This window comes from Scyliorhinus torazame, chromosome X, assembly GCF_047496885.1.
Source record: "Scyliorhinus torazame isolate Kashiwa2021f chromosome X, sScyTor2.1, whole genome shotgun sequence".
NCBI classification, from domain to species: Eukaryota; Metazoa; Chordata; class Chondrichthyes; order Carcharhiniformes; family Scyliorhinidae; genus Scyliorhinus; species Scyliorhinus torazame.
The window spans coordinates 2,794,913-2,821,916 of NC_092738.1; the positions used below are offsets into that span (position 1 = coordinate 2,794,913).

At 54.7% G+C, this 27,004-nt stretch overlaps 1 protein-coding gene across 1 annotated transcript in view; it reads left to right on the top strand.

The window, feature by feature from the left end:
* Positions 1–27,004, top strand: part of LOC140405321 (voltage-dependent L-type calcium channel subunit beta-3-like) — a 127,365-nt gene that overhangs the window by 85,255 nt on the left and 15,106 nt on the right. The window contains exon 4 of the mRNA XM_072493612.1: positions 1,827–2,026. Coding sequence (XP_072349713.1) covers positions 1,827–2,026 — 200 coding nt within the window. The remainder of the gene's footprint in view (positions 1–1,826; positions 2,027–27,004) is intronic.

Below are 27,004 nucleotides of genomic sequence, written 5' to 3' on the forward strand. Positions count from 1 at the left end.
ACAGGTACAGCACGGGGTTAGATACAGAGTAAAGCTCCCTCTACACTGTCCACATTAAACACTCCCAGGACAGGTACAGCACGGGGTTAGAGAGTAAAGCTCCCTCTACAGTGTCCCCATCAAATACTCCCAGGACAGGTACAGCACGGGGATAGATACAGAGTAAAGCCCCCTCTACACTGTCCCCATCAAACACTCCCAGGACAGGTACAGCACGGGGATAGATACAGAGTAAAGCCCCCTCTACACTGTCCCCATCAAACACTCCCAGGACAGGTACCGCACGGGGTTAGATACAGAGTAAAGCTCCCTCTACACTGTCCCCATCAAACACTCCCAGGACAGGTACCGCACGGGGTTAGATACAGAGTAAAGCTCCCTCTACACTGTCCCCATCAAACGCTCCCAGGACAGGTACAGCACGGGGTTAGATACAGAGTAAAGCTCCCTCTACACTCTTCCCATCAAACACTCCCAGGACAGGTACAGCACGGGGTTAGATACAGAGTAAAGCTCGCTCTACACTGTCCCCATCAAACACTCCCAGGACAGTTACAGCACGGGGTTAGATACAGAGTAAAGCTCCCTCTACACTGTCCCCATCAAACACTCCCAGGACAGATACAGCACGGGGTTAGATACAGAGTAAAGCTCCCTCTACACTGTCCCCATCAAACACTCCCAGGACAGGTACAGCACGGGGTTAGATACAGAGTAAAGCTCCCTCTACACTGTCCCCATCAAACACTCCCAGGACAGGTACAGCACGGGGTTAGATACAGAGTAAAGCTCCCTCCACACCGTCTCCATCAAACACTCCCGGGACAGGTACAGCACGGGGTTAGATACAGTGTAAAGCTCCCTCTACACTGTCTCCATCAAACACTCCCAGGACAGGTACAGCACGGGGTTAGATACAGAGTAAAGCTCCCTCGACACTGTCCCCATCAAACAGTCCCAGGACAGGTACAGCACGGGGTTAGATACAGAGTAAAGCTCCCTCCACACCGTCTCCATCAAACACTCCCGGGACAGGTACAGCACGGGGTTAGATACAGTGTAAAGCTCCCTCTACACTGTCTCCATCAAACACTCCCAGGACAGGTACAGCACGGGGTTAGATACAGAGTAAAGCTCCCTCGACACTGTCCCCATCAAACAGTCCCAGGACAGGTACAGCACGGGGTTAGATACAGAGTAAAGCTCCCTCTACACTGTCTCCATCAAACACTCCCAGGACAGGTACAGCATGGGGTTAGATACAGAGTAAAGCTCCCTCTACACTGTCCCCATCAAACACTCCCAGGACAGGTACAGCACGGGGTTAGATACAGAGTAAAGCTCCCTCTACACTGTCCCCATCAAACACTCCCAGGACAGGTACAGCACGGGGTTAGATACAGAGTAAAGCTCCCTCTACACTGTCCCCATCAAACACTCCCAGGACAGGTACAGCACGGGGTTAGATACAGAGTAAAGCTCCCTCTACACTGTCCCCATCAAACTCTCCCAGGACAGGTACAGCACGGGGTTAGATACAGAGTAAACCTCCCTCTACACTGTCCCCATCAAACACTCCCAGGACAGGTACAGCATGGGGTTAGATACAGAGTAAAGCTCCCTCTACACTGTCCCCATCAAACACTCCCAGGACAGGTACAGCACGGGGTTAGATACAGAGTAAAGCTCCCTCTACACTGTCCCCATCAAACACTCCCAGGACAGGTACAGCACGGGGTTAGATACAGAGTAAAGCTCCCTCTACACTGTCCCCATCAAACACTCCCAGGACAGGTACAGCACGGGGTGAGAAATTCCTTGACCAGTATTTGTCCTGTTTGCTGTTGTATTTTCCCCCACCTCTCTGGCGTCAGCTGTGGTCCAGGGTGAGATTGAGAGGATATTTGAACTCGCAAAGAGCCTACAGTTGGTCATCTTGGATGCGGATTCGATTAATCACCCGTCGCAACTCGCCAAAACCTCGCTGGCTCCCATTATCGTCTATGTCAAGGTTTCATCGCCGAAGGTCAGTCAACGTTGCTTTCCGTGTGTGTGTGTGTCCGTGTGCGTGCGTGAGGGTGTGTGCGTGTACAAGTATGTGTGTGTGTGCACGTGTGTGTGTGTGTCCGTGTGCGTGCGTGAGGGTGTGTGCGTGTGTGTGCGTGTGTGCGCACGCATACATGTGAGTGCGTGGCAGGTGGGGAAGTATGTCGGGCTTTCATCGAAATGTTAGTGCGAGAGTGTGACTGCGGCAATCCTGTTTTAAAAAATAAATCCTCTGGTTTTCAACAAAGCGGCGCTTCGACTGCGGAACATGCAACTAAGATGTCGTAAAACATGAGATCATCATTAATTCCACGTGCGTTGTTGACCTGTATGCCTCGTGGAATTTTGTTTGTAGAAAGACGGTGCCCCGGGGGGGGGACGTAGATCATTGGAGACATTGTGTCTAGCCTTCCTGAGGTGGCCGTAACCCAGTTAGCGGGATAGAGGTGACGTGGTTAATGCGAGGAGCCAGGAGTTGAAGCAGTCAGGTGTTGAGTTACCGTTTCCATTTGTTTTGCTCAGGACAGTGACGTGTTAGGCAGGTCGTTTCGCTGTGGACTGCACTTGATGCAGCGATGCGCATAACAGACCTCTCACCGCTGTAGAAGATCCAACACGGTTTTATTGAACGATACAACTAACATACATATTTAACTGTGGGTCGACACTATACTGAACTGACTGGAGACCTTGCCTGACCAGACTTACTAGCTACCGCTTGGTGTTTGCACTGTGCTAGCTCGTGGACTCGGACTGCCTCAGTGGCTGGGTCCCGAGAGAGCGGGGAACCTAGTGCCCTCTGGCTTTATAGTGGTGGTGTCCTGTCTGGTGATTGGATGTGTGTGCTTACTGGTCATCCTATGTGTCAATCACTGCCTGTCTGCACTTCATTATATACATGCGCGGATATTATGACAGACAGAACTGAGAGCTTTACGCCAAATTCTGGCTGCTTAAACAGTAGTTTGACACGGGCAAGAATCTGCAGGCTGTTTCCTGAAGGATCTCTCTCTCTCTCTCAAAGCAGTTTATTGAAGACATCTCTATTATCACGGGTGCCTGGTCAGCCCTCAACACTGGCTAGGTTACTGAACCAGCCGCACAATGTTTTAAAGTTTAAAAAAAAAAAATTTTTTTTAAAAAGAGTACCCAATTATTTCTTTTTCCAATTAAGGGGCAATTTAGCGCGGCCAACCCACCTAACCTGACCATCTCTGGGTCGTGGGGGGTGAAACCCACGCAGACACGGGGAGAATGTGCAAACTCCACGCGGACAGTGACCCAGGGCCGGGATTCGAACCTGGGACCTCGGCGCCGTGAGGCAGCAGTGCTAACCACTGTGCCACCGTGCCGCCGCCCTCCCCCCGTTTTATAGTTTTAATGTGGTACGGAAAGATCGATCCATTCGGAGAGTGATAATATAAGAAATAGGGCTGGGTTATTTGATAAACAAATGTTATTAAAACAAAAGAAAATATAACAATATTTACAATTTTCCATCAACTCTAGCACTAACAGATTACATGCAGTTTCTTAACCTTAACAGACCGAGTTTGTCTAAACACTCCTCATTGCTAATGACCTCCATACCAGGCAACGTCCTAGTAAACCGTTTCTGTACCCTCTCCAAAGCATCCACATCCTTCTGGCAGTGTGACGAGCAGAATTGTACGCAATATTCCAAATGTGGCCGAACTAAGGTCCTGTACAGCTGCAACATGACTTGCCAATTCTGATACTCAATGCCCCGGCCGATGAAGGCCAGCATGCCGTGTGCCTTCTTGACCACCTTCTCCACACGAGTTGCCACTTTCAGTGATCGGTGGACATGCACGCCCCGATCTCCCTGCCTGTCAGTCCTTGCAAGAGTTCTCCCATGGATTGCGGAATTCCTACGTGCAATGGACCTTCCAAAGTGCATTACCTCGCACTTGTCCGGATTAAACTCCATCTGCCATTTCTCTGCCCAAGACTCCAAAAGCTGTGTCCGCTTGGGTCACCGTGCGGAGCCTGCCCGCTCTCCCCCGTGTCTGCGTGGGTTTCCTCCGTCTGTTCCGGTTTCCTCCCACAGTCCAAAGACGTGCAGGTTAGGTGGAGTTGTTATGGGCCAGTGATTTAGAGAGAACAAAGAACAAAGAACAAAGAAATGTACAGCACAGGAACAGGCCCTTCGGCCCTCCAAGCCCGTGCCGACCATACTGCCCGACTAAACTACAATCTTCTACACTTCCTGGGTCCGTATCCTTCTATTCCCATCCTATTCATATATTTGTCAAGATGCCCCTTAAATGTCCCTATCGTCCCTGCCTCCACTACCTCCTCCGGTAGTGAGTTCCAGGCACCCACTACCCTCTGCGTAAAAAACTTGCCTCGTACATCTACTCTAAACTTTGCCCCTCTCACCTTAAACCTATGCCCCCTAGTAATTGACCCCTCTACCCTGGGGAAAAGCCTCTGACTATCCACTCTGTCTATGCCCCTCATAATTTTGTATACCTCTATCAGGTCGCCCCTCAACCTCCTTCGTTCCAGTGAGAACAAACCGAGTTTATTCAATCGCTCCTCATAGCTTATGCCCTCCATACCAGGCAACATTCTGGTAAATCTCTTCTGCACCCTCTCTAAAGCCTCCACATCCTTCTGGTAGTGTGGCGACCAGAATTGAACACTATACTCCAAGTGTGGCCTAACTAAGGTTCTATACAGCTGCAACATGACTTGCCAATTCTTATACTCAATGCCCCGGCCAATGAAGGCAAGCATGCCGTATGCCTTCTTGACTACCTTCTCCACCTGTGTAGCCCCTTTCAGTGATCTGTGGACCTGTACTCCTAGATCTCTTTGACTTTCAATACTCTTGAGGGTTCTACCATTCACTGTATATTCCCTACCTGCATTAGCCCTTCCAAAATGCATTACCTCACATTTGTCCAGGTTAAACTCCATCTGCCATCTCTCCGCCCAAGTCTCCAGACAATCTAAATCCTGCTGTATCCTCAGACAGTCCTCATCGCTATCCGCAATTCCACCAACCTTTGTGTCGTCTGCAAACTTACTAATCAGACCAGTTACATTTTCCTCCAAATCATTTATATATACTACAAAGAGCAAAGGTCCCAGCACTGATCCCTGTGGAACACCACTGGTCACAGCCCTCCAATTAGAAAAGCATCCCTCCATTGCTACCCTCTGCCTTCTATGGCCTAGCCAGTTCTGTATCCACCTTGCCAGTTCACCCCTGATCCCGTGTGACTTCACCTTTTGTACTAGTCTACCATGAGGGACCTTGTCAAAGGCCTTACTGAAGTCCATATAGACAACATCTACTGCCCTACCTGCATCAATCATCTTAGTGACCTCCTCGAAAAACTCGATCAAGTTAGTGAGACACGACCTCCCCTTCACAAAACCGTGCTGCCTCTCACTAATACGTCCATTTGCTTCCAAATGGGAGTAGATCCTGTCTCGAAGAATTCTCTCCAGTAATTTCCCTACCACTGAAGTAAGGCTCACCGGCCTGTAGTTCCCGGGATTATCCCTGCCACCCTTCCTAAACAGAGGAACAACATTGGCTATTCTCCAGTCCTCCGGGACATCCCCTGAAGACAGCGAGGATCCAAAGATTTCTGTCAAGGCCTCAGCAATTTCCTCTCCAGCCTCCTTCAGTATTCTGGGGTAGATCCCATCTGGCCCTGGGGACTTATCTACCTTAATATTTTTTAAGACACCCAACACCTCGTCTTTTTGGATCACAATGTGACCCAGGCTATCTACACCCCCTTCTCCAGACTCAACATCTACCAATTCCTTCTCTTTGGTGAATACTGATGCAAAGTATTCATTTAGTACCTCGCCCATTTCCTCTGGCTCCACACATAGATTCCCTTGCCTATCCTTCAGTGGGCCAACCCTTTCCCTGGCTACCCTCTTGCTTTTTATGTAAGTGTAAAAAGCCTTGGGATTTTCCTTAACCCTATTTGCCAATGACTTTTCATGACCCCTTCTAGCCCTCCTGACTCCCTGCTTAAGTTCCTTCCTACTTTCCTTATATGCCACACAGGCTTCGTCTGTTCCCAGCCTTTTAGCCCTGACAAATGCCTCCTTTTTCTTTTTGACGAGGCCTACAATATCATTCGTCATCCAAGGTTCCCGAAAATTGCCGTATTTGTCTTTCTTCCTCACAGGAACATGCCTGTCCTGTATTCCTATCAACTGACACTTGAAAGCCTCCCACATGTCAGATGTTGATTTGCCCTCAAACATCCGCCCCCAATCTATGCTCTTCAGTTCCCGCCTAATATTGTTATAATTAGCCTTCCCCCAATTTAGCACATTCATCCTCGGACCACTCTTATCCTTGTCCACCAGTACTTTAAAACTTACTGAATTGTGGTCACTGTTACCGAAATGCTCCCCTACTGAAACATCTACCACCTGGCCGGGCTCATTCCCCAATACCAGGTCCAGTACCGCCTCTTCCCTAGTTGGACTGTTTACATATTGTTTTAAGAAGCCCTCCTGGATGCTCCTTACAAACTCTGCCCCGTCTAAGCCCCTGGCACTAAGTGAGTCCCAGTCAATATTGGGGAAGTTGAAGTCTCCCATCACCACAACCCTGTTGTTTTTACTCTTTTCCAAAATCTGTCTACCTATCTGCTCCTCTATCTCCCGCTGGCTGTTGGGAGGCCTGTAGTATACCCCCAACATTGTGACTGCACCCTTCTTATTCCTGATCTCTACCCATATAGCCTCACTGCCCTCTGAGGTGTCCTCTCGCTGTATAGCTGTGATACTCTCCTGAACAAGTAGCGCAACTCCGCCTCCCCTTTTACATCCCCCTCTATCCCGCCTGAAACATCTAAATCCTGGAACGTTTAGCTGCCAATCCTGCCCTTCCCTCAACCAGGTCTCTGTAATGGCAACAACATCATAGTTCCAAGTACTAATCCAAGCTCTAAGTTCATCTGCCTTACCCGTAATGCTCCTTGCATTAAAACATATGCACTTCAGGCCACCAGACCCGCTGTGTTCAGCAACTTCTCCCCGTCTGCTCTGCCTCAGAGCCACACTGTCCATATTCCCTAGTTCTCCCTCAACGCTCTCACCTTCTGACCTATTGCTCCCGTGCCCACCCCCCTGCCATACTAGTTTAAACCCTCCCGTGTGACACTAGCAAATCTCGCGGCCAGGATATTTATGCCTCTCCGGTTTAGATGCAACCCGTCCATCTTATACAGGTCACACCTGCCCCGGAAGAGCTCCCAGTGGTCCAGATAACCGAAACCCTCCCTCCTACACCAGCTGTTTAGCCACGTGTTTGTCTGCTCTATCTTCCTATTTCTAGCCTCACTGGCACGTGGCACAGGGAGTAATCCCGAGATTACAACCCTCGAGGTCCTGTCTTTTAACTTTCTGCCTAGCTCCCTGAACTCCTGCTGCAGGACCTCATGCCTCTTCCTGCCTATGTCGTTAGTACCAATATGTACAACGACCTCTACCTGTTTGCCCTCCCCCTTCAGGATTCCCTCTACCCGTTCGGAGACATCCTGGACCCTGGCACCAGGGAGGCAACATACCATCCTGGAGTCTCTTTCACGTCCACAGAAGCGCCTATCTGTTCCCCTGACTATAGAGTCCCCTATAACTATTACTCTTCTGCGCTTTGACCCTCCCTTCTGAACATCAGAGCCAGCCGTGGTGCCACTGCTCTGGCTGCTGCTGCTTTCCCCTGATAGGCTATCCCCCCCGACAGTATCCAAAGGGGTATACCTGTTCTCCAAAGCTCCTGAGCTCCAAAGTGTTCACCTGACCCACAACTTTTACTAGATTGTGGTACGGGGAGCGCACGGCCCACTCTACTGGTGTGGGACAGCAGAAATGGACAAGTATTTTTTAAAACAGCAAAACAATGTTTATTCTATGAACGCAAGTTAACCTTTCTAAAACAAACAGTTAACATCTCAGCAACCAGTAAATCAAATACACCCCCCCCCCCAAAGAATACAACACTAAGTAATCTGGAAGCTGTCCTTTTAACATCCAAAAGACTTAACAAACCTTTAAACAGAAGCACATTAGGTTTAGAACATAGAACGATACAGCGCAGTACAGGCCCTTCGGCCCACGATGTTGCACCGAAACAAAAGCCATCTAACCTACACTATGCCATTATCATCCATATGTTTATCCAGTAAACTTTTAAATGCTCTCAATGTTGGCGAGTTCACTGCTGTAGCAGGTAGGGCATTCCACGGCCTCACTACTCTTTGCGTAAAGAACCTACCTCTGACCTCTGTCCTATATCTATTACCCCTCAGTTTAAAGCTATGTCCCCTCGTGCCAGCCATTTCCATCCGCGGGAGAAGGCTCTCACTGTCCACCCTATCTAACCCCCTGATCATTTTGTATGCCTCTATTAAGTCTCCTCTTAACCTTCTTCTCTCCAACGAAAACAACCTCAAGCCTTTCCTCATAAGATTTTCCCTCCATACCAGGCAACATCCTGGTAAATCTCCTCTGCACCCGCTCCAAAGCCTCCACGTCCTTCCTCTAATGCGGTGACCAGAACTGTACGCAATACTCCAAATGCGGCCGGACCAGAGTTCTGTACAGCTGCAACATGACCTCCCGACTCCGGAACTCAATCCCTCTACCAATAAAGGCCAACACTCCATAGGCCTTCTTCACCACCCTATCAACATTCATATTTACATTCACTACTGATAACATTTATAATTCTGAATTCACCAAATGATCCAGAGATAGTCTTTGGATGGCAGAGAGACCAGCAGCACACCTGCTTTGTTTGACTTCAGCTGCAACTCCCCCACGAAACCAAAAAAGACAGATACACCCAAAATGAAACTTAAAAAGCAGAACCAGAGCTCAGCTCCACCCACACTCTGACATCACTGCAGTAACATGAGCAGCCAACCATTCCTTGACATTCCCATGACAGATTGGCCATGCTAAATTGCCCTTCGGTTCGATGGGGTTGCGGGGATGGGGCGGAGGTCTGTTGCTGCTAACTTTAGCCTTAGTTTAATTGCTCTGCTCTATCACCTTTGCTCTCGAGTCGCCAGGTATCTTTATGATACCGCCACGTGGTTCAAGTCCAAGTAATGATCAATAATCCAACACACCGCTTAGTAAGAGTTAAATCAACGCACATTTATTATACACGGTCATCAATACTCGTGCATAAATTCTACGTCTAAGCTACTTCTACAACTAACAGGCCTATACTTAACTTGGAACTGGCCCACCAGGTCAGGGAAATGAATGGCCTTTCGTTCGGGTTCTGAGCCTGCGGGATTCGAAGCTGGTGCAGATTGGTAGCTAGGAGCGCCTATCTCGGTGCGAGCGTTGGAGTCAGACTGACGGGATGTTTCGCGATGGCTGGACCGGTCACTGTCGAGGGTTGGTCCGGGTCGCCGAGTGACCCGGTCAAGAAGAACGATTTGAACTTGGGACTCTTATTCTTATAGTCCTCAGGGGCTTCCCGCCTTCCGGGGCGGACCCTGTACCTGGTCCCAAGTGATTGGACTTTGTCCCGATCGCTTGGTTCGATTTTCTCCAATGCTGGGGCGGTTCCCTGATCGATGGGCGGTCTTGAGGTGATCGTTCGCCTCCCTTCGTGTAGGCTTCTGCTGGCGCCGACGAGTCTGGGTTGGCTTTGTGTGTCTAAAGTGTTGCCCATTGTTCCCGGGGATTGCTCATTAGTGTGCAGATGGCTGGTGTTTTGATGTGCTGATGGTTCCCGGTATCGACCTTCTGTTGGCTGATTTTCCCATCAGCCTTTGCCGTTCGCCATTTTAAATCGGGGTTAGCCATTCTAAATCGGGAGTTAGCCATTTTAACTGGCTACAGGTGTGGGCTTGGGGAGGGTGCTCGTGCCAAGAGCCGTTGCAGACTCGATGGGCCTCCTTCTGCACTATAAATTCTATGATTCTTAACACACGAGCTCCCATTAGACAACACTGTAACAGAACATACAGCTCTCGTGCCACTTACACAGGCAGACAAAGGCAATACCTGCATTTTACGAAGTAACTTTCCACCTAGCCTCAGTGGCGACTTTCACAACCTCTGTTGTCAATTTCTTCAAATCTTCTGTCCGTAACTGTTCAAAAACAAAGCATTTCTTCCTCTCTGTCTCTAAGCTCCACCCCTTCAAACTAAGCTTCTCCCCCTGAGGTGGCGAAACCTTATTCTTCTATAAATTTAGAGTACCCAATTCATTTTTTCCAATTATGGGGCAATTTAGCGCGGCCAATCCACCCACCCTGCACATCTTTGGGTTGTGGGGGCCATGAGGTCATGTTGCAGCTGTACAAAACTCTGGTGCGGCCGCATTTGGAGCATTGCGTGCAGTTCTGGTCGCCGCATTATGGGAAGGATGTGGAAGCATTGGAAAGGGTGCAAAGGAGATTTACCAGAATGTTGCCGGGTATGGAGGGAAGATCTGACGAGGAAAGGCTGGAGGCTGTTTTCGTTAGAGAGAAGAAGGTGAAGAGGTGACTTAATTGGGGCAGACAAGATGATCAGAGGATTGGATAGGGTGGACAGTGAGAGCCTTTTTCCTCGGGTGGTGATGTCCAGCACGAGGGGACGTAGCTTTAAATTGAGGGGAGATAGATATAGGACAGACGTCAGAGGTAGGTTCTTTACTCAGAGAGTAGTAAGGGCGTGGAATGCCCTGCCTGCAACAGTAGTGGACTCGCCAACACTAAGGGCATTCAAATGGTCATTGGATAGATGTATGGACGATAAGGGAATAGTGTAGATGGGCTTTAGAGTGGTTTCACAGGTCGGCGCAACATCGAGGGCCGAAGGGCCTGTACTGCGCTGGAATGTTCTATGTTCTTAACACGGGGCGACTGTGCAAACTCCACACGGGAGTGACCATGGACCTCGGCGCCCTAAGGCAGCGAGCTAACCACTGCGCCACCGTGCTGCCCCTGCGGTTCCAGACCCGAATCCCTCACCGTTACATTGGTGGGATAATGGCTGGTCCAACAAGGTTGTCCCGAATGACAATGGATCTCGAGTGGATCCTGCTAGCTGGACTGGGTCGTCCTGTGTATTCCCACTGACGGGGTTAAATCTGAACGGGACATGGTAGCTCGGGCTGTGGGTGGGTGTCCCCGACTCTGCTGCTGGCAGTCTGTTTAAGCCCCCCTAAATTCCCTGCTACACCTTGACCCCATTTCTGGACCCGAGTTCCTAATGCCTCCCTACCATGAGCAAATAATCCGAGGCTGGCGAACAGTATTCGAAATTGGGATTCTGACCTGAGGTGGGTGCTGAGTGAGTGGAGATACAGATGACGGTTCGGAATCCCATTTTGTTGTCAAGGACTGCTTAACAGGTAATTGTCAGCTCTTACTTGTGTGACATTAAAGATATTTTAACACTTGCGTCAGTAATAAAGTTGATTTTAATATGTCCCGCAGGGGCCTGTTCTGGGACCTCTGCTCTTGGTGGTTTTTACAAATGACTCGGACGAGGAAGTGGAAGGGTGGGTTAGTAAGTTTGCCGATGACACGAAGGTTGGGGGAGTTGCGGATAGTGTCGAGGGCTGTTGCGGGTTACAACAGGACATCGACAGGATGCAGAGCTGGGCTGAGAAGTGGCAGATGGAGTTTAACCTAGATAAATGTGAAGTGATTCATTTTGGAAGGTCGAATTTGAATGCGGAATACAGGCAGGATTCTTGGAAGTGTGGAGGAACAGAGGGATCTTGGGGTCCACGCACATCGATCCCTCAAAGTTGCCACCCAGGTTGATAGGGTTGTTCAGAAGGCGTATGGTGTGTTGTCTTTCATTAACAGGGGGATCGAGTTTCAGAGCCGCGAGGTTTTGCTGCAGCTTTATAAAACTCTAGTTCGACCACACTTGGAATATTGTGTCCAGCTCTGGTCGCCGCATTGTAGGAAGGATGTGGAGGCTTTGGAGAGGGTACGGAGGAGATTTACCAGGATGCCGCCCGGACTGGGGGGCACGTCTTACGAAGAAAGGTTGAGGGGGAGCGAGGGCTTTTCTCACTGGAGCGAAGAAGGCAGAGAGGTGACTTGATACAAGGTGATGAGAGGCAATGGATAGAGTGGACGGCCAGAGACCTTTCCCCAGGGCGGAAATGGCTGTCACGAGGGGGGACATAATTTGAAGGTGATTGGAGGGAGGTATAGGGGAGATGTCGGAGGTTCTTTACACAGAGAGGGGTGGGTGTGTGGAACGCTCGGCCAGCAGAGGTGGGGGGTCAGAGTCATTCGGGACATTTAAGCGACTCTTAGACAGATCCCTACGTCTTTGTGGAATCGCCCCTGGAGCAAGGCGTCCTTTCCCCACAGTGTCAGAAAATTAAAATAAAATATTGGGGTTGCCTAGTCACTGCTGGGGTTATTACGTTCGTAATAGTGAGCGCGCATGTGGGCGAGTGTGTGAGGATGTGCATGCGAGTGTGCACATGCTTGTGCCGGTGTGCGTGTGCAACAGTGTGCGCGCGCGCGTGAGAGAGTGTGAGTGGGTGTGTGAGGGAGTGTGAGTGGGTGTGTGAGGGTGTGAGGGAGTGTGAGTGGGTGTGTGAGGGAGTGTGCGAGTGGGTGTGTGAGGGAGTGTGAGTGGGTGTGTGAGGGAGTGTGTGAGTGGGTGTGTGAGGGTGTGTGCGAGTGGGTGTGTGAGGGGGGTGTGAGGGGGTGAGGATGTGTGTGAGGGTGTGTGTGAGGGAGTGTGACTGGGTGTGTGAGGGTGTGTGTGAGGGAGTGAGTGGATGTGTGACTGGGTGTGTGAGTGGGTGTGTGAGTGGGTGTGTGAGTGGGTGTGTGAGTGGGTGTGTGAGTGGGTGTGTGAGGGAGTGTGAGGGGGAGTGTGAGGGGGAGTGTGAGTGGGTGTGTGAGGGTGTGTGAGTGGGTGTGTGAGTGGGTGTGTGAGGGTGTGTGAGTGGGTGTGTGAGGGAGTGAGAGTGGGTGTGTGAGGGAGTGTGAGTGGGGGTGTGAGGGAGTGTGAGTGGGTGTGTGAGGGAGTGTGAGGGTGTGTGTGAGGGGGGTGTGAGTGGGGGTGTGAGTGGGTGTGTGAGGGAGTGTGAGTGGGAGTGTGAGTGGGGGTGTGAGGGTGTGTGAGTGGGGGTGTGAGGGAGTGGGAGTGGGAGTGGGGGTGTGAGGGTGTGTGAGTGGGGGGGTGAGGGAGTGTGTGAGGGAGTGTGAGTGGAGGTGTGAGGGTGTGGGAGTGGGGGTGTGAGGGAGTGTGTGTGAGAGAGAGTGAGTGGGTGTGTGAGTGGGTGTGTGAGGAAGTGTGAATGGGTGTGTGAGTGGGTGTGTGAGGGAGTGTGAATGGGGTTGTGAGGGAGTGTCAGTGGTTGTGTGAGGGAGTGTCAGTGTTTGTGTGAGGGAGTGTGAGGGTGTGTGTGAGGGGGGTGTGAGTGGGGGTGTGAGGGAGTGTGAGTGGGTGTGAGTGGGGGTGTGAGGGTGTGTGAGTGGGTGTGTGAGTGGGTGTGTGAGTGGGTGTGTGAGTGAGTGAGAGAGTGTGTGAGGGAGTGTGTGAGGGAGTGTGTGAGGGAGTGTGTGAGGGAGTGAGTGGGTGTGTGAGTGAGTGTAAGTGGGTGTGTGAGGGAGTGTGAGTGGGTGTGTGAGTGGGTGTGAGAGGGAGTGTGAATGGGTGTGTGAGTGGGTGTGTGAGGGAGTGTGAATGGGGTTGTGAGGGAGTTTCAGTGGTTGTGTGAGGGAGTGTGAGGGGGTGTGAGTGGGGGTGTGAGGGAGTTTGAGTGGGTGTGAGTGGGGGTGTGAGGGGGTGTGAGTGGGTGTGTGAGTGGGTGTGTGAGGGAGTGTGAGAGAGTGTGTGAGGGAGTATGTGAGGGAGTGTGAGTGGGTGTGTGAGTGGGTGTGTGAGGGAGTGTGAGTGGGTGTGTGAGGGAGTGTGAGTGGGTGTGTGAGGGAGTGTGAGTGGGGGTGTGAGGGGGTGTCTGAGTGGGTGTGTGAGGGGGTGTGAGGGAGTGTGTGAGGGAGTGTGTGAGGGAGTGTGTGAGGGTGTGTGTGAGGGTGTGTGTGAGTGGGTGTGTGAGGGAGTGTGAGTGGGTGTGTGAGGGAGTGTGAGTGGGTGTGAGGGAGTGTGAGTGGGTGTGTGAGGGAGTGTGAGTGGGTGTGTGAGTGGGTGTGTGAGGGAGTGTGAATGGGTGTGTGAGTGGGTGTGTGAGGGAGTGTGAATGGGGTTGTGAGGGACTGTCAGTGGTTGTGTGAGGGAGTGTGAGGGGGTGTGTGAGGGGGGTGTGAGGGGGGTGTGAATGGGTGTGAGTGGGGGTGTGAGGGTGTGTAAGTGGGTGTGTGAGTGGGTGTGTGAGGGAGTGTGAGAGAGTGTGTGAGGGAGTGTGAGGGAGTGTGAGGGAGTGAGTGGGTGTGTGAGGGAGTGTGTGAGGCAGTGAGTGGGTGTGTGAGGGGGTGTATGAGTGGGGGGGGTGAGGGTGTGTGTGAGTGGGTGTGTGAGGGAGTGTGAGTGGGTGTGTGAGGGAGTGTGAGGGGGTGTGAGGGTGTGTGAGGGGGTGTGTGAGGGAGTGTGAGTGGGGGTGTGAGGGAGTGTGAGGGGGATGTGAGTGGGAGTGAGTGGGTGTGAGTGGGTGTGTGAGGGGTTGTGTGAGGGTGTGTGTGAGTGGGTGTGTGAGGGAGAGTGAGTGGGTGTGTGAGTGGGAGTGTGAGGGAATGTGTGAGGGAATGTGTGAGGGGGTGTGTGAGTGGGTGTGTGAGGGGGTGTGTGAGGGAGTGTGTGAGGGAGTGTGTGAGGGAGTGTGTGAGGGAGTGTGTGAGGGAGTGTGTGAGTGGGTGCGTGAGGGAGTGTGTGAGTGGGTGTGTGAGGGAGTGTGAGTGGGTGTGTGAGGGAGTGTGAGTGGGTGTGTGAGGGAGTGTGTGAGGGAGTGTGAGTGGGTGTGTGAGGGAGTGTGTGAGTGGGTGTGTGAGGGAGTGTGTGAGGGAGTGTGTGAGTGGGTGTGTGAGTGGGTGTGTGAGGGAGTGTGTGAGTGGGTGTGTGAGGGAGTGTGAGTGGGTGAGTGAGGGAGTGTGTGAGTGGGTGTGTGAGGGAGTGTGAGTGGGTGTGTGAGGGAGTGTGAGTGGGTGTGTGAGGGAGTGTGTGAGGGAGTGTGTGAGTGGGTGTGTGAGTGGGTGTGTGAGGGAGTGTGTGAGGGAGTGTGTGAGTGGGTGTGTGAGTGGGTGTGTGAGGGAGTGTGTGAGTGGGTGTGTGAGGGAGTGTGAGTGGGTGAGTGAGGGAGTGTGTGAGTGGGTGTGTGAGGGAGTGTGAGTGGGTGTGTGAGGGAGTGTGAGTGGGTGTGTGAGGGAGTGTGAGTGGGTGTGTGAGGGAGAGTGAGTGGGTGTGTGAGGGAGTGTGAGGGAGTGTGAGGGAGTGTGAGTGGGTGTGTGAGGGAGTGTGAGTGGGTGAGTGAGGGAGTGTGAGTGGGTGTGTGAGGGAGTGTGAGTGGGTGTGTGAGGGAGTGTGAGTGAGTGTGAGTGGGTGTGTGAGGGAGTGTGAGTGGGTGTGTGAGGGAATGTGAGTGGGTGTGTGAGGGAGTGTGAGTGGGTGTGTGAGGGAGTGTGAGTGGGTGTGTGAGGGAGTGTGAGTGGGTGTGTGAGGGAGTGTGAGTGGGTGTGTGAGTGGGTGTGTGAGGGAGTGTGAATGGGTGTGTGAGTGGGTGTGTGAGGGAGTGTGAATGGGGTTGTGAGGGAGTGTCAGTGGTTGTGTGAGGGTGTGTGAGGGGGTGTGTGAGGATGTGTGAGGGAGTGTGTGAGGGAGTGTGAGTGGGGGTGTGAGGGAGTGTGAGTGGGTATGTGAGTGGGTGTGTGAGTGGGTGTGTGAGTGGGTGTGTGACTTGGTGTGTGAGGGAGTGTGTGAGGGAGTGTGTGAGGGAGTGAGTGGGGGTGTGAGTGGGGGTGTGAGGGAGTGTGAGGGGGATGTGAGTGGGAGTGAGTGGGTGTGAGTGGGTGTGTGAGGGGTTGTGTGAGGGTGTGTGTGAGTGGGTGTGTGAGGGAGTGTGAGTGGGTGTGTGAGGGAGTGTGAGGGGGTGTGAGGGTGTGTGAGGGGGGGTGTGAGGGTGTGTGTGGGGGAGTATGAGAGGGTGTGAGTGAGGGAGTGTGAGTGGGTGTGTCAGGGAGTATGAGGGGGTGTGAGTGGGGGTGGGTGTGGGAGTGTGAGTGGGTGTGTGAGGGAGTGTGAGTGGGTGTGTGAGTGGGTGTGTGAGGAAGTGTGAGCGAGGGAGTGTGAGTGGGTGTGTGAGGGGGAGTGTGAGGGAGTGTGTGAGGGAGTGTGTGAGTGGGTGTGTGAGGGGGTGTGAGGGAGTGTGAGGGTGTGTGAGTGGGTGTGTGAGGGAGTGTGAGTAGGTGTGTGAGTGGGTGTGTGAGTGGGAGTGTGAGGGAGTGTGTGAGGGAGTGTGTGAGGGAGTGTGAGTGGGTGTGTGAGTGGGAGTGTGAGGGAATGTGTGAGGGGGTGTGTGAGTGGGTGTGTGAGGGTGTGTGTGAGGGAGTGTGTGAGTGGGTGTGTGAGTGGGTGTGTGAGGGTGTGTGAGTGGGTGTGTAGGGGGCTGTGAGAGAGTGAGAGTGGGTGTGTGAGTGGGTGTGTGAGGGAGTGTGAGTAGGTGTGTGAGTGGGTGTGTGAGTGAATCATAGAAGTTAGAATCATAGAAGTTTACAGCATGGAAACAGGCCCTTCGGCCCAACCAGTCCATGCCGCCCAGTTTTTACCATTAAGCTAGTCCCAGTTGCCCGCACTTGGCCCATAACCCTCTATACCCATCTTACCCATGTAACTATCTAAATGCTTTTTAAAAGACACAATTGTACCCGCCTCTACTACTACCTCTGGCAGCCCATTCCAGACACTCACTACCCTCTGAGTGAAGACATTGCCCCTCTGGGCCCTTCTGAATCTCTCCCCTCTCACCTTAAACCTATGCCCTCTAGTTTTAGACTCCCCTACCTTTGGGAAAAGATGTTGACTCTCTACCTTATCTATGCCCCTCATTATTTTATAGACCTCTATAAGATCACCCCTAAGCCTCCTACGCTCCAGGGAAAAAAGTCCCAGCCTACCCAGCCTCTCCTTATAACTCAAACCATCAAGTCCCGGCAACATCCTAGTAAATCTTTTCTGCACTCTTTCCAGTTTAATAATATCCTTTCTATAATAGGGTGACCAGAACTGCACACAGTATTCCAAGTGTGGCCGTACCAATGTCTTGTACAACTTCAACAAGACGTCCCAACTCCTGTATTCAATGTTCTGACCAATGAAACCAAGCATGCCGAATGCCTTCTTCACCACCCTGTCCACCTGCGACTCTACCTTCAAGGAGCTATGAACCTGTGTGAGGGGGTGTGTGAGGGGGTGTGTGAGGGAGAGAGTGGGTGTGTGAGGGAGTGTGAGTGGGTGTGTGAGGGAGTGTGAGTGGGTGTGTGAGTGGGTGTGTGAGGGAGAGTGAGTGGGAGTGTGAGTGGGTGTGTGAGGGAGTGTGTGAGTGGGTGTGTGAGTGGGTGTGTGAGGGAGAGTGAGTGGGAGTGGGAGTGGGTGTGTGAGGGAGTGTGTGAGTGGGTGTGTGAGGGAGTGTGAGTGGGTGTGTGAGGGAGTGTGAGTGGGTGTGTGAGGGAGAGTGAGTGGGAGTGGGAGTGGGTGTGTGAGGGAGTGTGTGAGTGGGTGTGTGAGTGGGAGTGTGAGGGAATGTGTGAGGGAATGTGTGAGGGTGTGTGTGAGTGGGTGTGTGAGGGGGTGTGTGAGGGAGTGTGTGAGGGAGTGTGTGAGGGAGTGTGTGAGGGAGTGTGTGAGGGAGTGTGTGAGGGAGTGTGTGAGTGGGTGCGTGAGGGAGTGTGTGAGTGGGTGTGTGAGGGAGTGTGAGTGGGTGTGTGAGGGAGTGTGAGTGGGTGTGTGAGGGAGTGTGAGGGAGTGTGTGAGGGAGTGTGAGTGGGTGTGTGAGGGAGTGTGAGTGGGTGTGTGAGGGAGTGTGTGAGGGAGTGTGTGAGTGGGTGTGTGAGTGGGTGTGTGAGGGAGTGTGTGAGTGGGTGTGTGAGGGAGTGTGAGTGGGTGAGTGAGGGAGTGTGTGAGTGGGTGTGTGAGGGAGTGTGAGTGGGTGTGTGAGGGAGTGTGAGTGGGTGTGTGAGGGAGTGTGAGTGGGTGTGTGAGGGAGAGTGAGTGGGTGTGTGAGGGAGTGTGAGGGAGTGTGAGGGAGTGTGAGTGGGTGTGTGAGGGAGTGTGAGTGGGTGAGTGAGGGAGTGTGAGTGGGTGTGTGAGGGAGTGTGAGTGGGTGTGTGAGGGAGTGTGAGTGGGTGTGTGAGGGAGTGTGAGTGAGTGTGAGTGGGTGTGTGAGGGAGTGTGAGTGGGTGTGTGAGGGAGTGTGAGTGGGTGTGTGAGGGAGTGTGAGTGGGTGTGTGAGGGAGTGTGAGTGGGTGTGTGAGGGAGTGTGAGTGGGTGTGTGAGTGGGTGTGTGAGGGAGTGTGAATGGGTGTGTGAGTGGGTGTGTGAGGGAGTGTGAATGGGGTTGTGAGGGAGTGTCAGTGGTTGTGTGAGGGTGTGTGAGGGGGTGTGTGAGGATGTGTGAGGGAGTGTGTGAGGGAGTGTGAGTGGGGGTGTGAGGGAGTGTGAGTGGGTATGTGAGTGGGTGTGTGAGTGGGTGTGTGAGTGGGTGTGTGACTTGGTGTGTGAGGGAGTGTGTGAGGGAGTGTGTGAGGGAGTGAGTGGGGGTGTGAGTGGGGGTGTGAGGGAGTGTGAGTGGGTGTGTGAGTGGGGGTGTGAGGATGTGTGAGTGTGAGTGGGGGTGTGAGGGAGTGTGAGTGGGTGTGTGAGGGAGTGTGAGTGGGTGTGTGAGGGAGAGTGAGTGGGTGTGTGAGGGAGAGTGAGTGGGAGTGTGAGTGGGTGTGTGAGGGAGTGTGAGTGGGTGTGTGAGGGAGTGTGAGTGGGTGTGTGAGGGAGTGTGTGAGGGAGTGTGAGTGGGTGTGTGAGGGAGAGTGAGTGGGTGTGTGAGGGAGAGTGAGTGGGAGTGGGAGTGGGTGTGTGAGGGAGTGTGAGTGGGTGTGTGAGGGAGTGTGAGTGGGTGTGTGAGTGGGTGTGTGAGGGAGTGTGAGTGGGTGTGTGAGGGAATGTGAGTGGATGTGTGAGGGTGTGTGAGGGAGTGTGAGGGAGTGTGAGTGGGTGTGTGAGGGAGTGTGAGTGAGTGTGAGTGGGTGTGTGAGGGAGTGTGAGTGGGTGTGTGAGGGAGTGTGAGGGAGTGTGAGTGGGTGTGTGAGTGGGTGTGTGAGGGAGTGTGAATGGGTGTGTGAGTGGGTGTGTGAGGGAGTGTGAATGGGGTTGTGAGGGAGTGTCAGTGGTTGTGTGAGGGTGTGTGAGGGGGTGTGTGAGGGGGGTGTGAGTGGGGGTGTGAGGGAGTGTGAGTGGGTGTGAGGGGGTGTGAGTGGGTGTGTGAGTGGGTGTGTGAAGGAGTGTGAGAGAGTGTGTGAGGGAGTGTGAGTGGGTGTGTGAGGGAGTGTGTGAGGCAGTGAGTGAGTGTGTGAGTGGGTGTATGAGTGGGGGTGTGAGGGGTTGTGTGAGTGGGTGTGTGAGGGAGTGTGAGTGGGGGTGTGAGGGAGTGTGAGTGGGGGTGTGAGGGTGTGTGGGGGGGTGTGAGTGGGAGTGAGTGTGTGTGAGTGGGTGTGTGAGGGGTTGTGTGAGTGTGAGTGTGAAGGGGTGTGAGGGTGTGTGAGTGGGTGTGTGAGGGAGTGTGAGGGTGTGTGAGGGTGTGTGTGAGGGAGTATGAGGGGGTGTGAGGGAGTGTGAGTAGGTGTGTGAGGGAGTATGAGGGGTTGTGAGTGGGGGTGTGAGTGGGTGGGTGTGGGAGTGTGAGTGGGTGTGTGAGGGAGTGTGAGTGGGTGTGTGAGTGGGTGTGTGAGGAAGTGTGAGTGAGGGAGTGTGAGTGGGTGTGTGAGGGGGAGTGCGAGGGAGTGTGTGAGGGAGCGTGTGAGGGGGTGTGAGGGAGTGTGAGGGTGTGTGTGAGGGGGCGTGTGAGTTGGTGTGTGAGGGGTGTGAGGGGGTGTGAGGGGTGTGAGGGGGTGTGAGGGGGTGTGAGTGGGTGTGAGTGGGTGTGCGTGGGTGTGTGAGGGAGTGTGAGTGGGTGTGTGAGGGAGTGTGAGGGGCTGTGTGAGGGGGGTCTGAGTGGGGGTGTGAGGGAGTGTGAGTGGGTGTGAGTGGGGGTGTGAGGGAGTGTGAGTGGGAGTGTGAGTGGAGGTGTGTGGGCGTGTGAGGGAGTGTGAGGGAGTGAGTGGGGGTGTGAGGGAGTGTGAGTGGGTGTTTGAGGGAGTGTGTGAGGGTGTGTGAGTGGGGGTGTGAGGGGGGCGTGAGGGAGTGTGACTAGGTGTGTGAGTGGGTGTGTGAGGGAGTGTGAGTGGGTGTGTGAGGGTGTGTGAGTGGGTGTGTGAGGGAGTGTGAGTGGGTGTGTGAGGGAGTGTGTGAGGGAGTGTGAGTGGGTGTGTGAGGGAGAGTGAGTGGGTGTGTGAGGGAGAGTGAGTGGGAGTGTGAGTGGGTGTGTGAGGGAGTGTGAGTGGGTGTGTGAGGGAGTGTGAGTGGGTGTGTGAGGGAGTGTGAGTGGGTGTGTGAGGGAGTGTGTGAGGGAGTGTGTGAGGGAGTGTGAGTGGGTGTGTGAGGCAGAGTGAGTGGGTGTGTGAGGGAGAGTGAGTGGGAGTGTGAGTGGGGGTGTGAGGATGTGTGAGTGTGAGTGGGGGTGTGAGGGAGTGTGAGTGGGTGTGTGAGGGAGTGTGAGTGGGTGTGTGAGGGAGAGTGAGTGGGTGTGTGAGGGAGAGTGAGTGGGAGTGTGAGTGGGTGTGTGAGGGAGTGTGAGTGGGTGTGTGAGGGAGTGTGAGTGGGTGTGTGAGGGAGTGAGTGGGGGTGTGAGTGGGGGTGTGAGGGAGTGTGAGTGGGTGTGTGAGTGGGGGTGTGAGGATGTGTGAGTGTGAGTGGGGGTGTGAGGGAGTGTGAGTGGGTGTGTGAGGGAGTGTGAGTGGGTGTGTGAGGGAGAGTGAGTGGGTGTGTGAGGGAGAGTGAGTGGGAGTGTGAGTGGGTGTGTGAGGGAGTGTGAGTGGGTGTGTGAGGGAGTGTGAGTGGGTGTGTGAGGGAGTGTGAGTGGGTGTGTGAGGGAGTGTGTGAGGGAGTGTGAGTGGGTGTGTGAGGGAGAGTGAGTGGGTGTGTGAGGGAGAGTGAGTGGGAGTGTGAGTGGGTGTGTGAGGGAGTGTGAGTGGGTGTGTGAGGGAGTGTGAGTGGGTGTGTGAGTGGGTGTGTGAGGGAGTGTGAGTGGGTGTGTGAGGGAGTGTGAGTGGATGTGTGAGGGTGTGTGAGGGAGTGTGAGGGAGTGTGAGTGGGTGTGTGAGTGGGTGTGTGAGGGAGTGTGAATGGGTGTGTGAGTGGGTGTGTGAGGGAGTGTGAATGGGGTTGTGAGGGAGTGTCAGTGGTTGTGTGAGGGTGTGTGAGGGGGTGTGTGAGGGGGGTGTGAGTGGGGGTGTGAGGGAGTGTGAGTGGGTGTGAGTGGGGGTGTGAGGGGGTGTGAGTGGGTGTGTGAGTGGGTGTGTGAAGGAGTGTGAGAGAGTGTGTGAGGGAGTGTGAGTGGGTGTGTGAGGGAGTGTGTGAGGCAGTGAGTGAGTGTGTGAGTGGGTGTATGAGTGGGGGTGTGAGGGGTTGTGTGAGTGGGTGTGTGAGGGAGTGTGAGTGGGGGTGTGAGGGAGTGTGAGTGGGGGTGTGAGGGTGTGTGGGGGTGTGTGAGTGGGAGTGAGTGTGTGTGAGTGGGTGTGTGAGGGGTTGTGTGAGTGTGAGTGTGAAGGGGTGTGAGGGTGTGTGAGTGGGTGTGTGAGGGAGTGTGAGGGGGTGTGAGGGGGTGTGTGAGGGAGTATGAGGGGGTGTGAGGGAGTGTGAGTAGGTGTGTGAGGGAGTATGAGGGGTTGTGAGTGGGGGTGTGAGTGGGTGGGTGTGGGAGTGTGAGTGGATGTGTGAGGGAGTGTGAGTGGGTGTGTGAGTGGGTGTGTGAGGAAGTGTGAGTGAGGGAGTGTGAGTGGGTGTGTGAGGGGGAGTGCGAGGGAGTGTGTGAGGGAGCGTGTGAGGGGGTCTGAGGGAGTGTGAGGGTGTGTGTGAGGGGGCGTGTGAGTTGGTGTGTGAGGGGTGTGAGGGGGGTGTGAGGGGGTGTGAGGGGGTGTGAGTGGGTGTGAGTGGGTGTGCGTGGGTGTGTGAGGGAGTGTGAGTGGGTGTGTGAGGGAGTGTGAGGGGCTGTGTGAGGGGGGTCTGAGTGGGGGTGTGAGGGAGTGTGAGTGGGTGTGAGTGGGGGTGTGAGGGAGTGTGAGTGGGAGTGTGAGTGGAGGTGTGTGGGCGTGTGAGGGAGTGTGAGGGAGTGAGTGGGGGTGTGAGGGAGTGTGAGTGGGTGTTTGAGGGAGTGTGTGAGGGTGTGTGAGTGGGGGTGTGAGGGGGGCGTGAGGGAGTGTGACTAGGTGTGTGAGTGGGTGTGTGAGGGAGTGTGAGTGGGTGTGTGAGGGTGTGTGAGTGGGTGTGTGAGGGAGTGTGAGTGGGTGTGTGAGGGAGTGTGTGAGGGAGTGTGAGTGGGTGTGAGGGTGAGTGAGTGGGTGTGTGAGGGAGAGTGAGTGGGAGTGTGAGTGGGTGTGTGAGGGAGTGTGAGTGGGTGTGTGAGGGAGTATGAGTGGGTGTGTGAGGGAGTGTGAGTGGGTGTGTGAGGGAGTGTGTGAGGGAGTGTGTGAGGGAGTGTGAGTGGGTGTGTGAGGCAGAGTGAGTGGGTGTGTGAGGGAGAGTGAGTGGGAGTGTGAGTGGGTGTGTGAGGGAGTGTGAGTGGGTGTGTGAGTGGGTGTGTGAGTGGGTGTGTGAGTGGGTGTGTGAGGGAGTGTGAGTGGGTGTGTGAGGGAGTGTGAGTGGGTGTGTGAGTGGGTGTGTGAGGGAGTGTGAATGGGTGTGTGAGTGGGTGTGTGAGGGAGTGTGAATGGGGTTGTGAGGGAGTGTCAGTGGTTGTGTGAGGGTGTGTGAGGGGGTGTGTGAGGGGGGTGTGAGTGGGGGTGTGAGGGAGTGTGAGTGGGTGTGAGTGGGGGTGTGAGGGTGTGTGAGTGGGTGTGTGAGTGGGTGTGTGAGGGAGTGTGAGAGAGTGTGTGAGGGAGTGTGAGTGGGTGTGTGAGGGAGTGTGTGAGGCAGTGAGTGAGTGTGTGAGTGGGTGTATGAGTGGGGGTGTGAGGGGTTGTGTGAGTGGGTGTGTGAGGGAGTGTGAGTGGGGGTGTGAGGGAGTGTGAGTGGGGGTGTGAGGGAGTGTGGGGGGGTGTGAGTGGGAGTGAGTGTGTGTGAGTGGGTGTGTGAGGGGTTGTGTGAGTGTGAGTGTGAGGGGGTGTGAGGGTGTGTGAGTGGGTGTGTGAGGGTGTGTGAGGGGGTGTGTGAGGGAGTATGAGGGGGTGTGAGGGAGTGTGAGTGGGTGTGTGAGGGAGTATGAGGGGGTGTGAGGGAGTGTGAGTGGGTGTGTGAGGGAGTATGAGGGTGTGTGAGTGGGGGTGTGAGTGGGTGGGTGTGGGAGTGTGAGTGGGTGTGTGAGGGAGTGTGAGTGGGTGTGTGAGTGGGTGTGTGAGTGGGTGTGTGAGTGGGTGTGTGAGGAGGTGTGAGTGAGGGAGTGTGTGAGGGGGTGTGAGGGAGTGTGAGGGTGTGTGTGAGGGGGCGTGTGAGTTGGTGTGTGAGGGGTGTGAGGGGGGTGTGAGGGGGTGTGAGTGGGGGTGTGAGTGGGTGTGAGTGGGTGTGTGAGGGAGTGTGAGTGGGTGTGTGAGGGAGTGTGAGGGGCTGTGTGAGGGGGGTGTGAGTGGGGGTGTGAGGGAGTGTGAGTGGGGGTGTGACGGATTGTGAGTGGGAGTGTGAGTGGAGGTGTGTGGGCGTGTGAGGGAGTGTGAGGGAGTGAGTGGGGGTGTGAGGGAGTGTGAGTGGGTGTGTGAGGGAGTGTGTGAGGGAGTGTGAGTGGGGATGTGAGGGAGTGTGTGAGTGGGTGTGTGAGGGAGTGTGCGAGGGAGTGAGTGGGGGTGTGAGGGAGTGTGAGTGGGTGTGTGAGTGGGTGTGTGAGTGGGTGTGTGAGTGGGTGTGTGAGTGGGTGTGTGAGGGAGTGAGTGGGGGTGTGAGTGGGGGTGTGAGTGGGGGTGTGAGGGAGTGTGAGTGGGTGTGTGAGTGGGGGTGTGAGGATGTGTGAGTGTGAGTGGGGGTGTGAGGGAGTGTGAGTAGGTGTGTGAGTGGGGGTGTGAGGGTGTTGAGTGGGTGTGTGAGGGAGTGTGAGTGGGTGTGAGAGGGAGTGTCGGGGTGTGTGAGGGAGTGTGTGAGGGAGTGTGTGAGGGAGTGTGAGTGGGTGTGTGAGTGGGTGTGTGAGGGAGCGTGTGAGGGTGTGTGAGTGGGTGTGTGAGGGGGGCGTTAGGGAGTGTGACTAGGTGTGTGAGTGGGTGTGTGAGGGAGTGTGAGTGGGGTGTGAGGGGGTGTCTGAGTGGGTGTGTGAGGGGGTGTGAGGGGGTGCGTGAGGGAGTGAGTGGGTGTGTGAGGGAGTGTGAGTGGGTGTGTGAGTGGGTGTGTGAGTAGGTGTGTGAGGGGGTGTGTGAGGGGGTGTGTGAGGGGGTGTGTGAGGGAGTGTGAGTGGGTGTGTGAGGGAGTGTGAGTGGGTGTGTGATGGAGTGTGAGTGGGTGTGTGAGTGGGTGTGTGAGGGAGTGTGAATGGGTGTGTGAGTGGGTGTGTGAGGGAGTGTGAATGGGGTTGTGAGGGAGTGTCGGTGGTTGTGTGAAGGTGTGTGAGGGTGTGTGTGAGGGGGGTGTGAGTGGGGGTGTGAGGGAGTGTGAGTGGGTGTGAGTGGGGGTGTGAGGGTGTGTGAGTAGGTGTGTGAGTGGGTGTGTGAGGGAGTGTGAGAGAGTGTGTGAGGGAATGTGAGTGGGTGTGTGAGGGAGTGTGTGAGGCAGTGAGTGAGTGTGTGAGTGGGTGTATGAGTGGGGTGTGAGGGGTAGTGTGAGTGGGGGTGTGAGGGAGTGTGAGTGGGGGTGTGAGGGAGTGTGGGGGGGTGTGAGTGGGAGTGAGTGGGTGTGTGAGGGGTTGTGTGAGGGTGTGTGTGAGTGGGTGTGTGAGGGAGTGTGAGTGTGAGTGGGTGTGAGGGTGTGTGAGGGGGTGTGTGAGGGAGTATGAGGGGGTGTGAGGGAGTGTGAGTGGGTGTGTGAGGGAGTGTGAGTGGGTGTGTGAGGGAGTATGAGGGGGTGTGAGTGGGGGTGTGAGTGGGTAGGTGTGGGAGTGTGAGTGGGTGTGTGAGGGAGTGTGAGTGGGTGTGTGAGGAAGTGTGAGTGAGGGAGTGTGAGTGGGTGTGTGAGGGGGAGTGTGAGGGGGAGTGTGAGGGAGTGTGTGAGGGAGTGTGTGAGGGTGTGTGAGTGGGTGTGTGAGGGGGTGTGAGGGAGTGTGAGGGTGTGTGTGAGGGGGCGTGTGAGTTGGTGTGTGAGGGGGGTGTGAGGGGGTGTGAGTGGGGGTGTGAGTGGGAGTGAGAGGGTGTGTGAGGGAGAGTGAGTGGGGGTGTGAGGGTGTGTGAGGGGGTTGTGAGGGTGTGTGTGAGTGGGTGTGTGAGGGAGTGTGAGTGGGTGTGTGAGGGGGGTGAGTGGGTGTGTGAGGGAGTGAGCGGGTGTGTGAGGGAGTGTGAGGGGGTGTGTGAGTGGGTGTGTCAGGGAGTGTGAGTGGGTGTGTGAGTGGGTGTGTGAGGGTGTGTGAGTGGGTGTGTAGGGGGGTGTGAGAGAGTGTGAGTGGGTGTGTGAGTGAGTGTGTGAGTGGGTGTGTGAGGGGGTGTGTGGGGGGTGTGTGGGGGTGTGTGAGAGGGAGTGTGAGTGGGTGTGTGTGAGGGAGTGTGAGTGGGTGTGTGAGGGAGTGTGAGTGGGTGTGTGAGGGAGGGTGTGAGGGAGTGTGAGTGGGTGTGTGAGTGGGTGTGTGAGTTGGTGTGTGTGAGGGAATATGTGAGGGAGTGTGTGAGGGAATGTGTGAGGGAGTGTGAGTGGGTGTGTGAGTGGGTGTGTGAGTGGGAGTGTGAGGGAATGTGTGAGGGGGTGTGTGAGGGTGTATGTGAGTGGGTGTGTGAGGGTGTGTGTGAGGGAGTGTGAGTGGGTGTGTGAGGGTGTGTGAGTGGGTGTGTAGGGGGGGTGAGAGAGTGTGAATGGGTGTGTGAGTCGGTGTGTGTGTGAGTGGGTGTGAGTGGGTGTGTGAGTGGGGGGTGTGAGTGGGTGTGTGAGGGAGTGTGGGTGGGTGTGTGAGGGAGTGTGTGAGGGAGTGTGAGGGAGTGTGAGTGGGTGTGTGTGAGGGAGTGTGAGTGGGTGTGTGAGGGAGTGAGTGGGTGTGTGAGGGAGTGTGAGTGGGTGTGTGAGGGAGTGTGTGAGGGAGTGTGAGGGAGAGTGAGTGGGTGTGTGAGTGGGTGTGTGAGGGAGTGAGAGTGGGTGTGTGAGTGGGTGTGTAAGTGGGAGTGTGAGGGAATGTGTGAGGGAGTGTGTGAGGGAGTGTGAGGGAGTGTGAGTGGGTGTGTGAGGGAGTGTGAGTGTGTGTGTGAGGGTGTGTGTGAGGGAGTGTGTGAGGGTGTGTGAGGGTGTGTGAGGGTGTGTGGGAGGGAGTGTGTGAGGGTGTGTGAGTGGGAGTGTGAGGGAATGTGTGAGGGGGTGTGTGAGGGGGTGTGTGAGGGAGTGTGTGAGGGAGTGTGAGTGGGAGTGTGAGTGGGAGTGTGAGGGAGTGTGTGAGGGAGTGTGTGAGTGGGTGTGTGAGGGAGTGTGAGTGGGTGTGTGAGGGAGTGTGAGTGGGTGTGTGAGGGAGTGTGAGTGGGTGTGTGAGGGAGTGTGAGTGGGTGTGTGAGGGAGTGTGAGTCGGTGTGTGAGGGAGTGTGAGTGGGTGTGAGTGGGTGTGAGTGGGCGTGTGAGGGAGTGTGAGGGAGTGTGAGGGAGCGCGAGTGGGTGTGTGAGGTGGTGT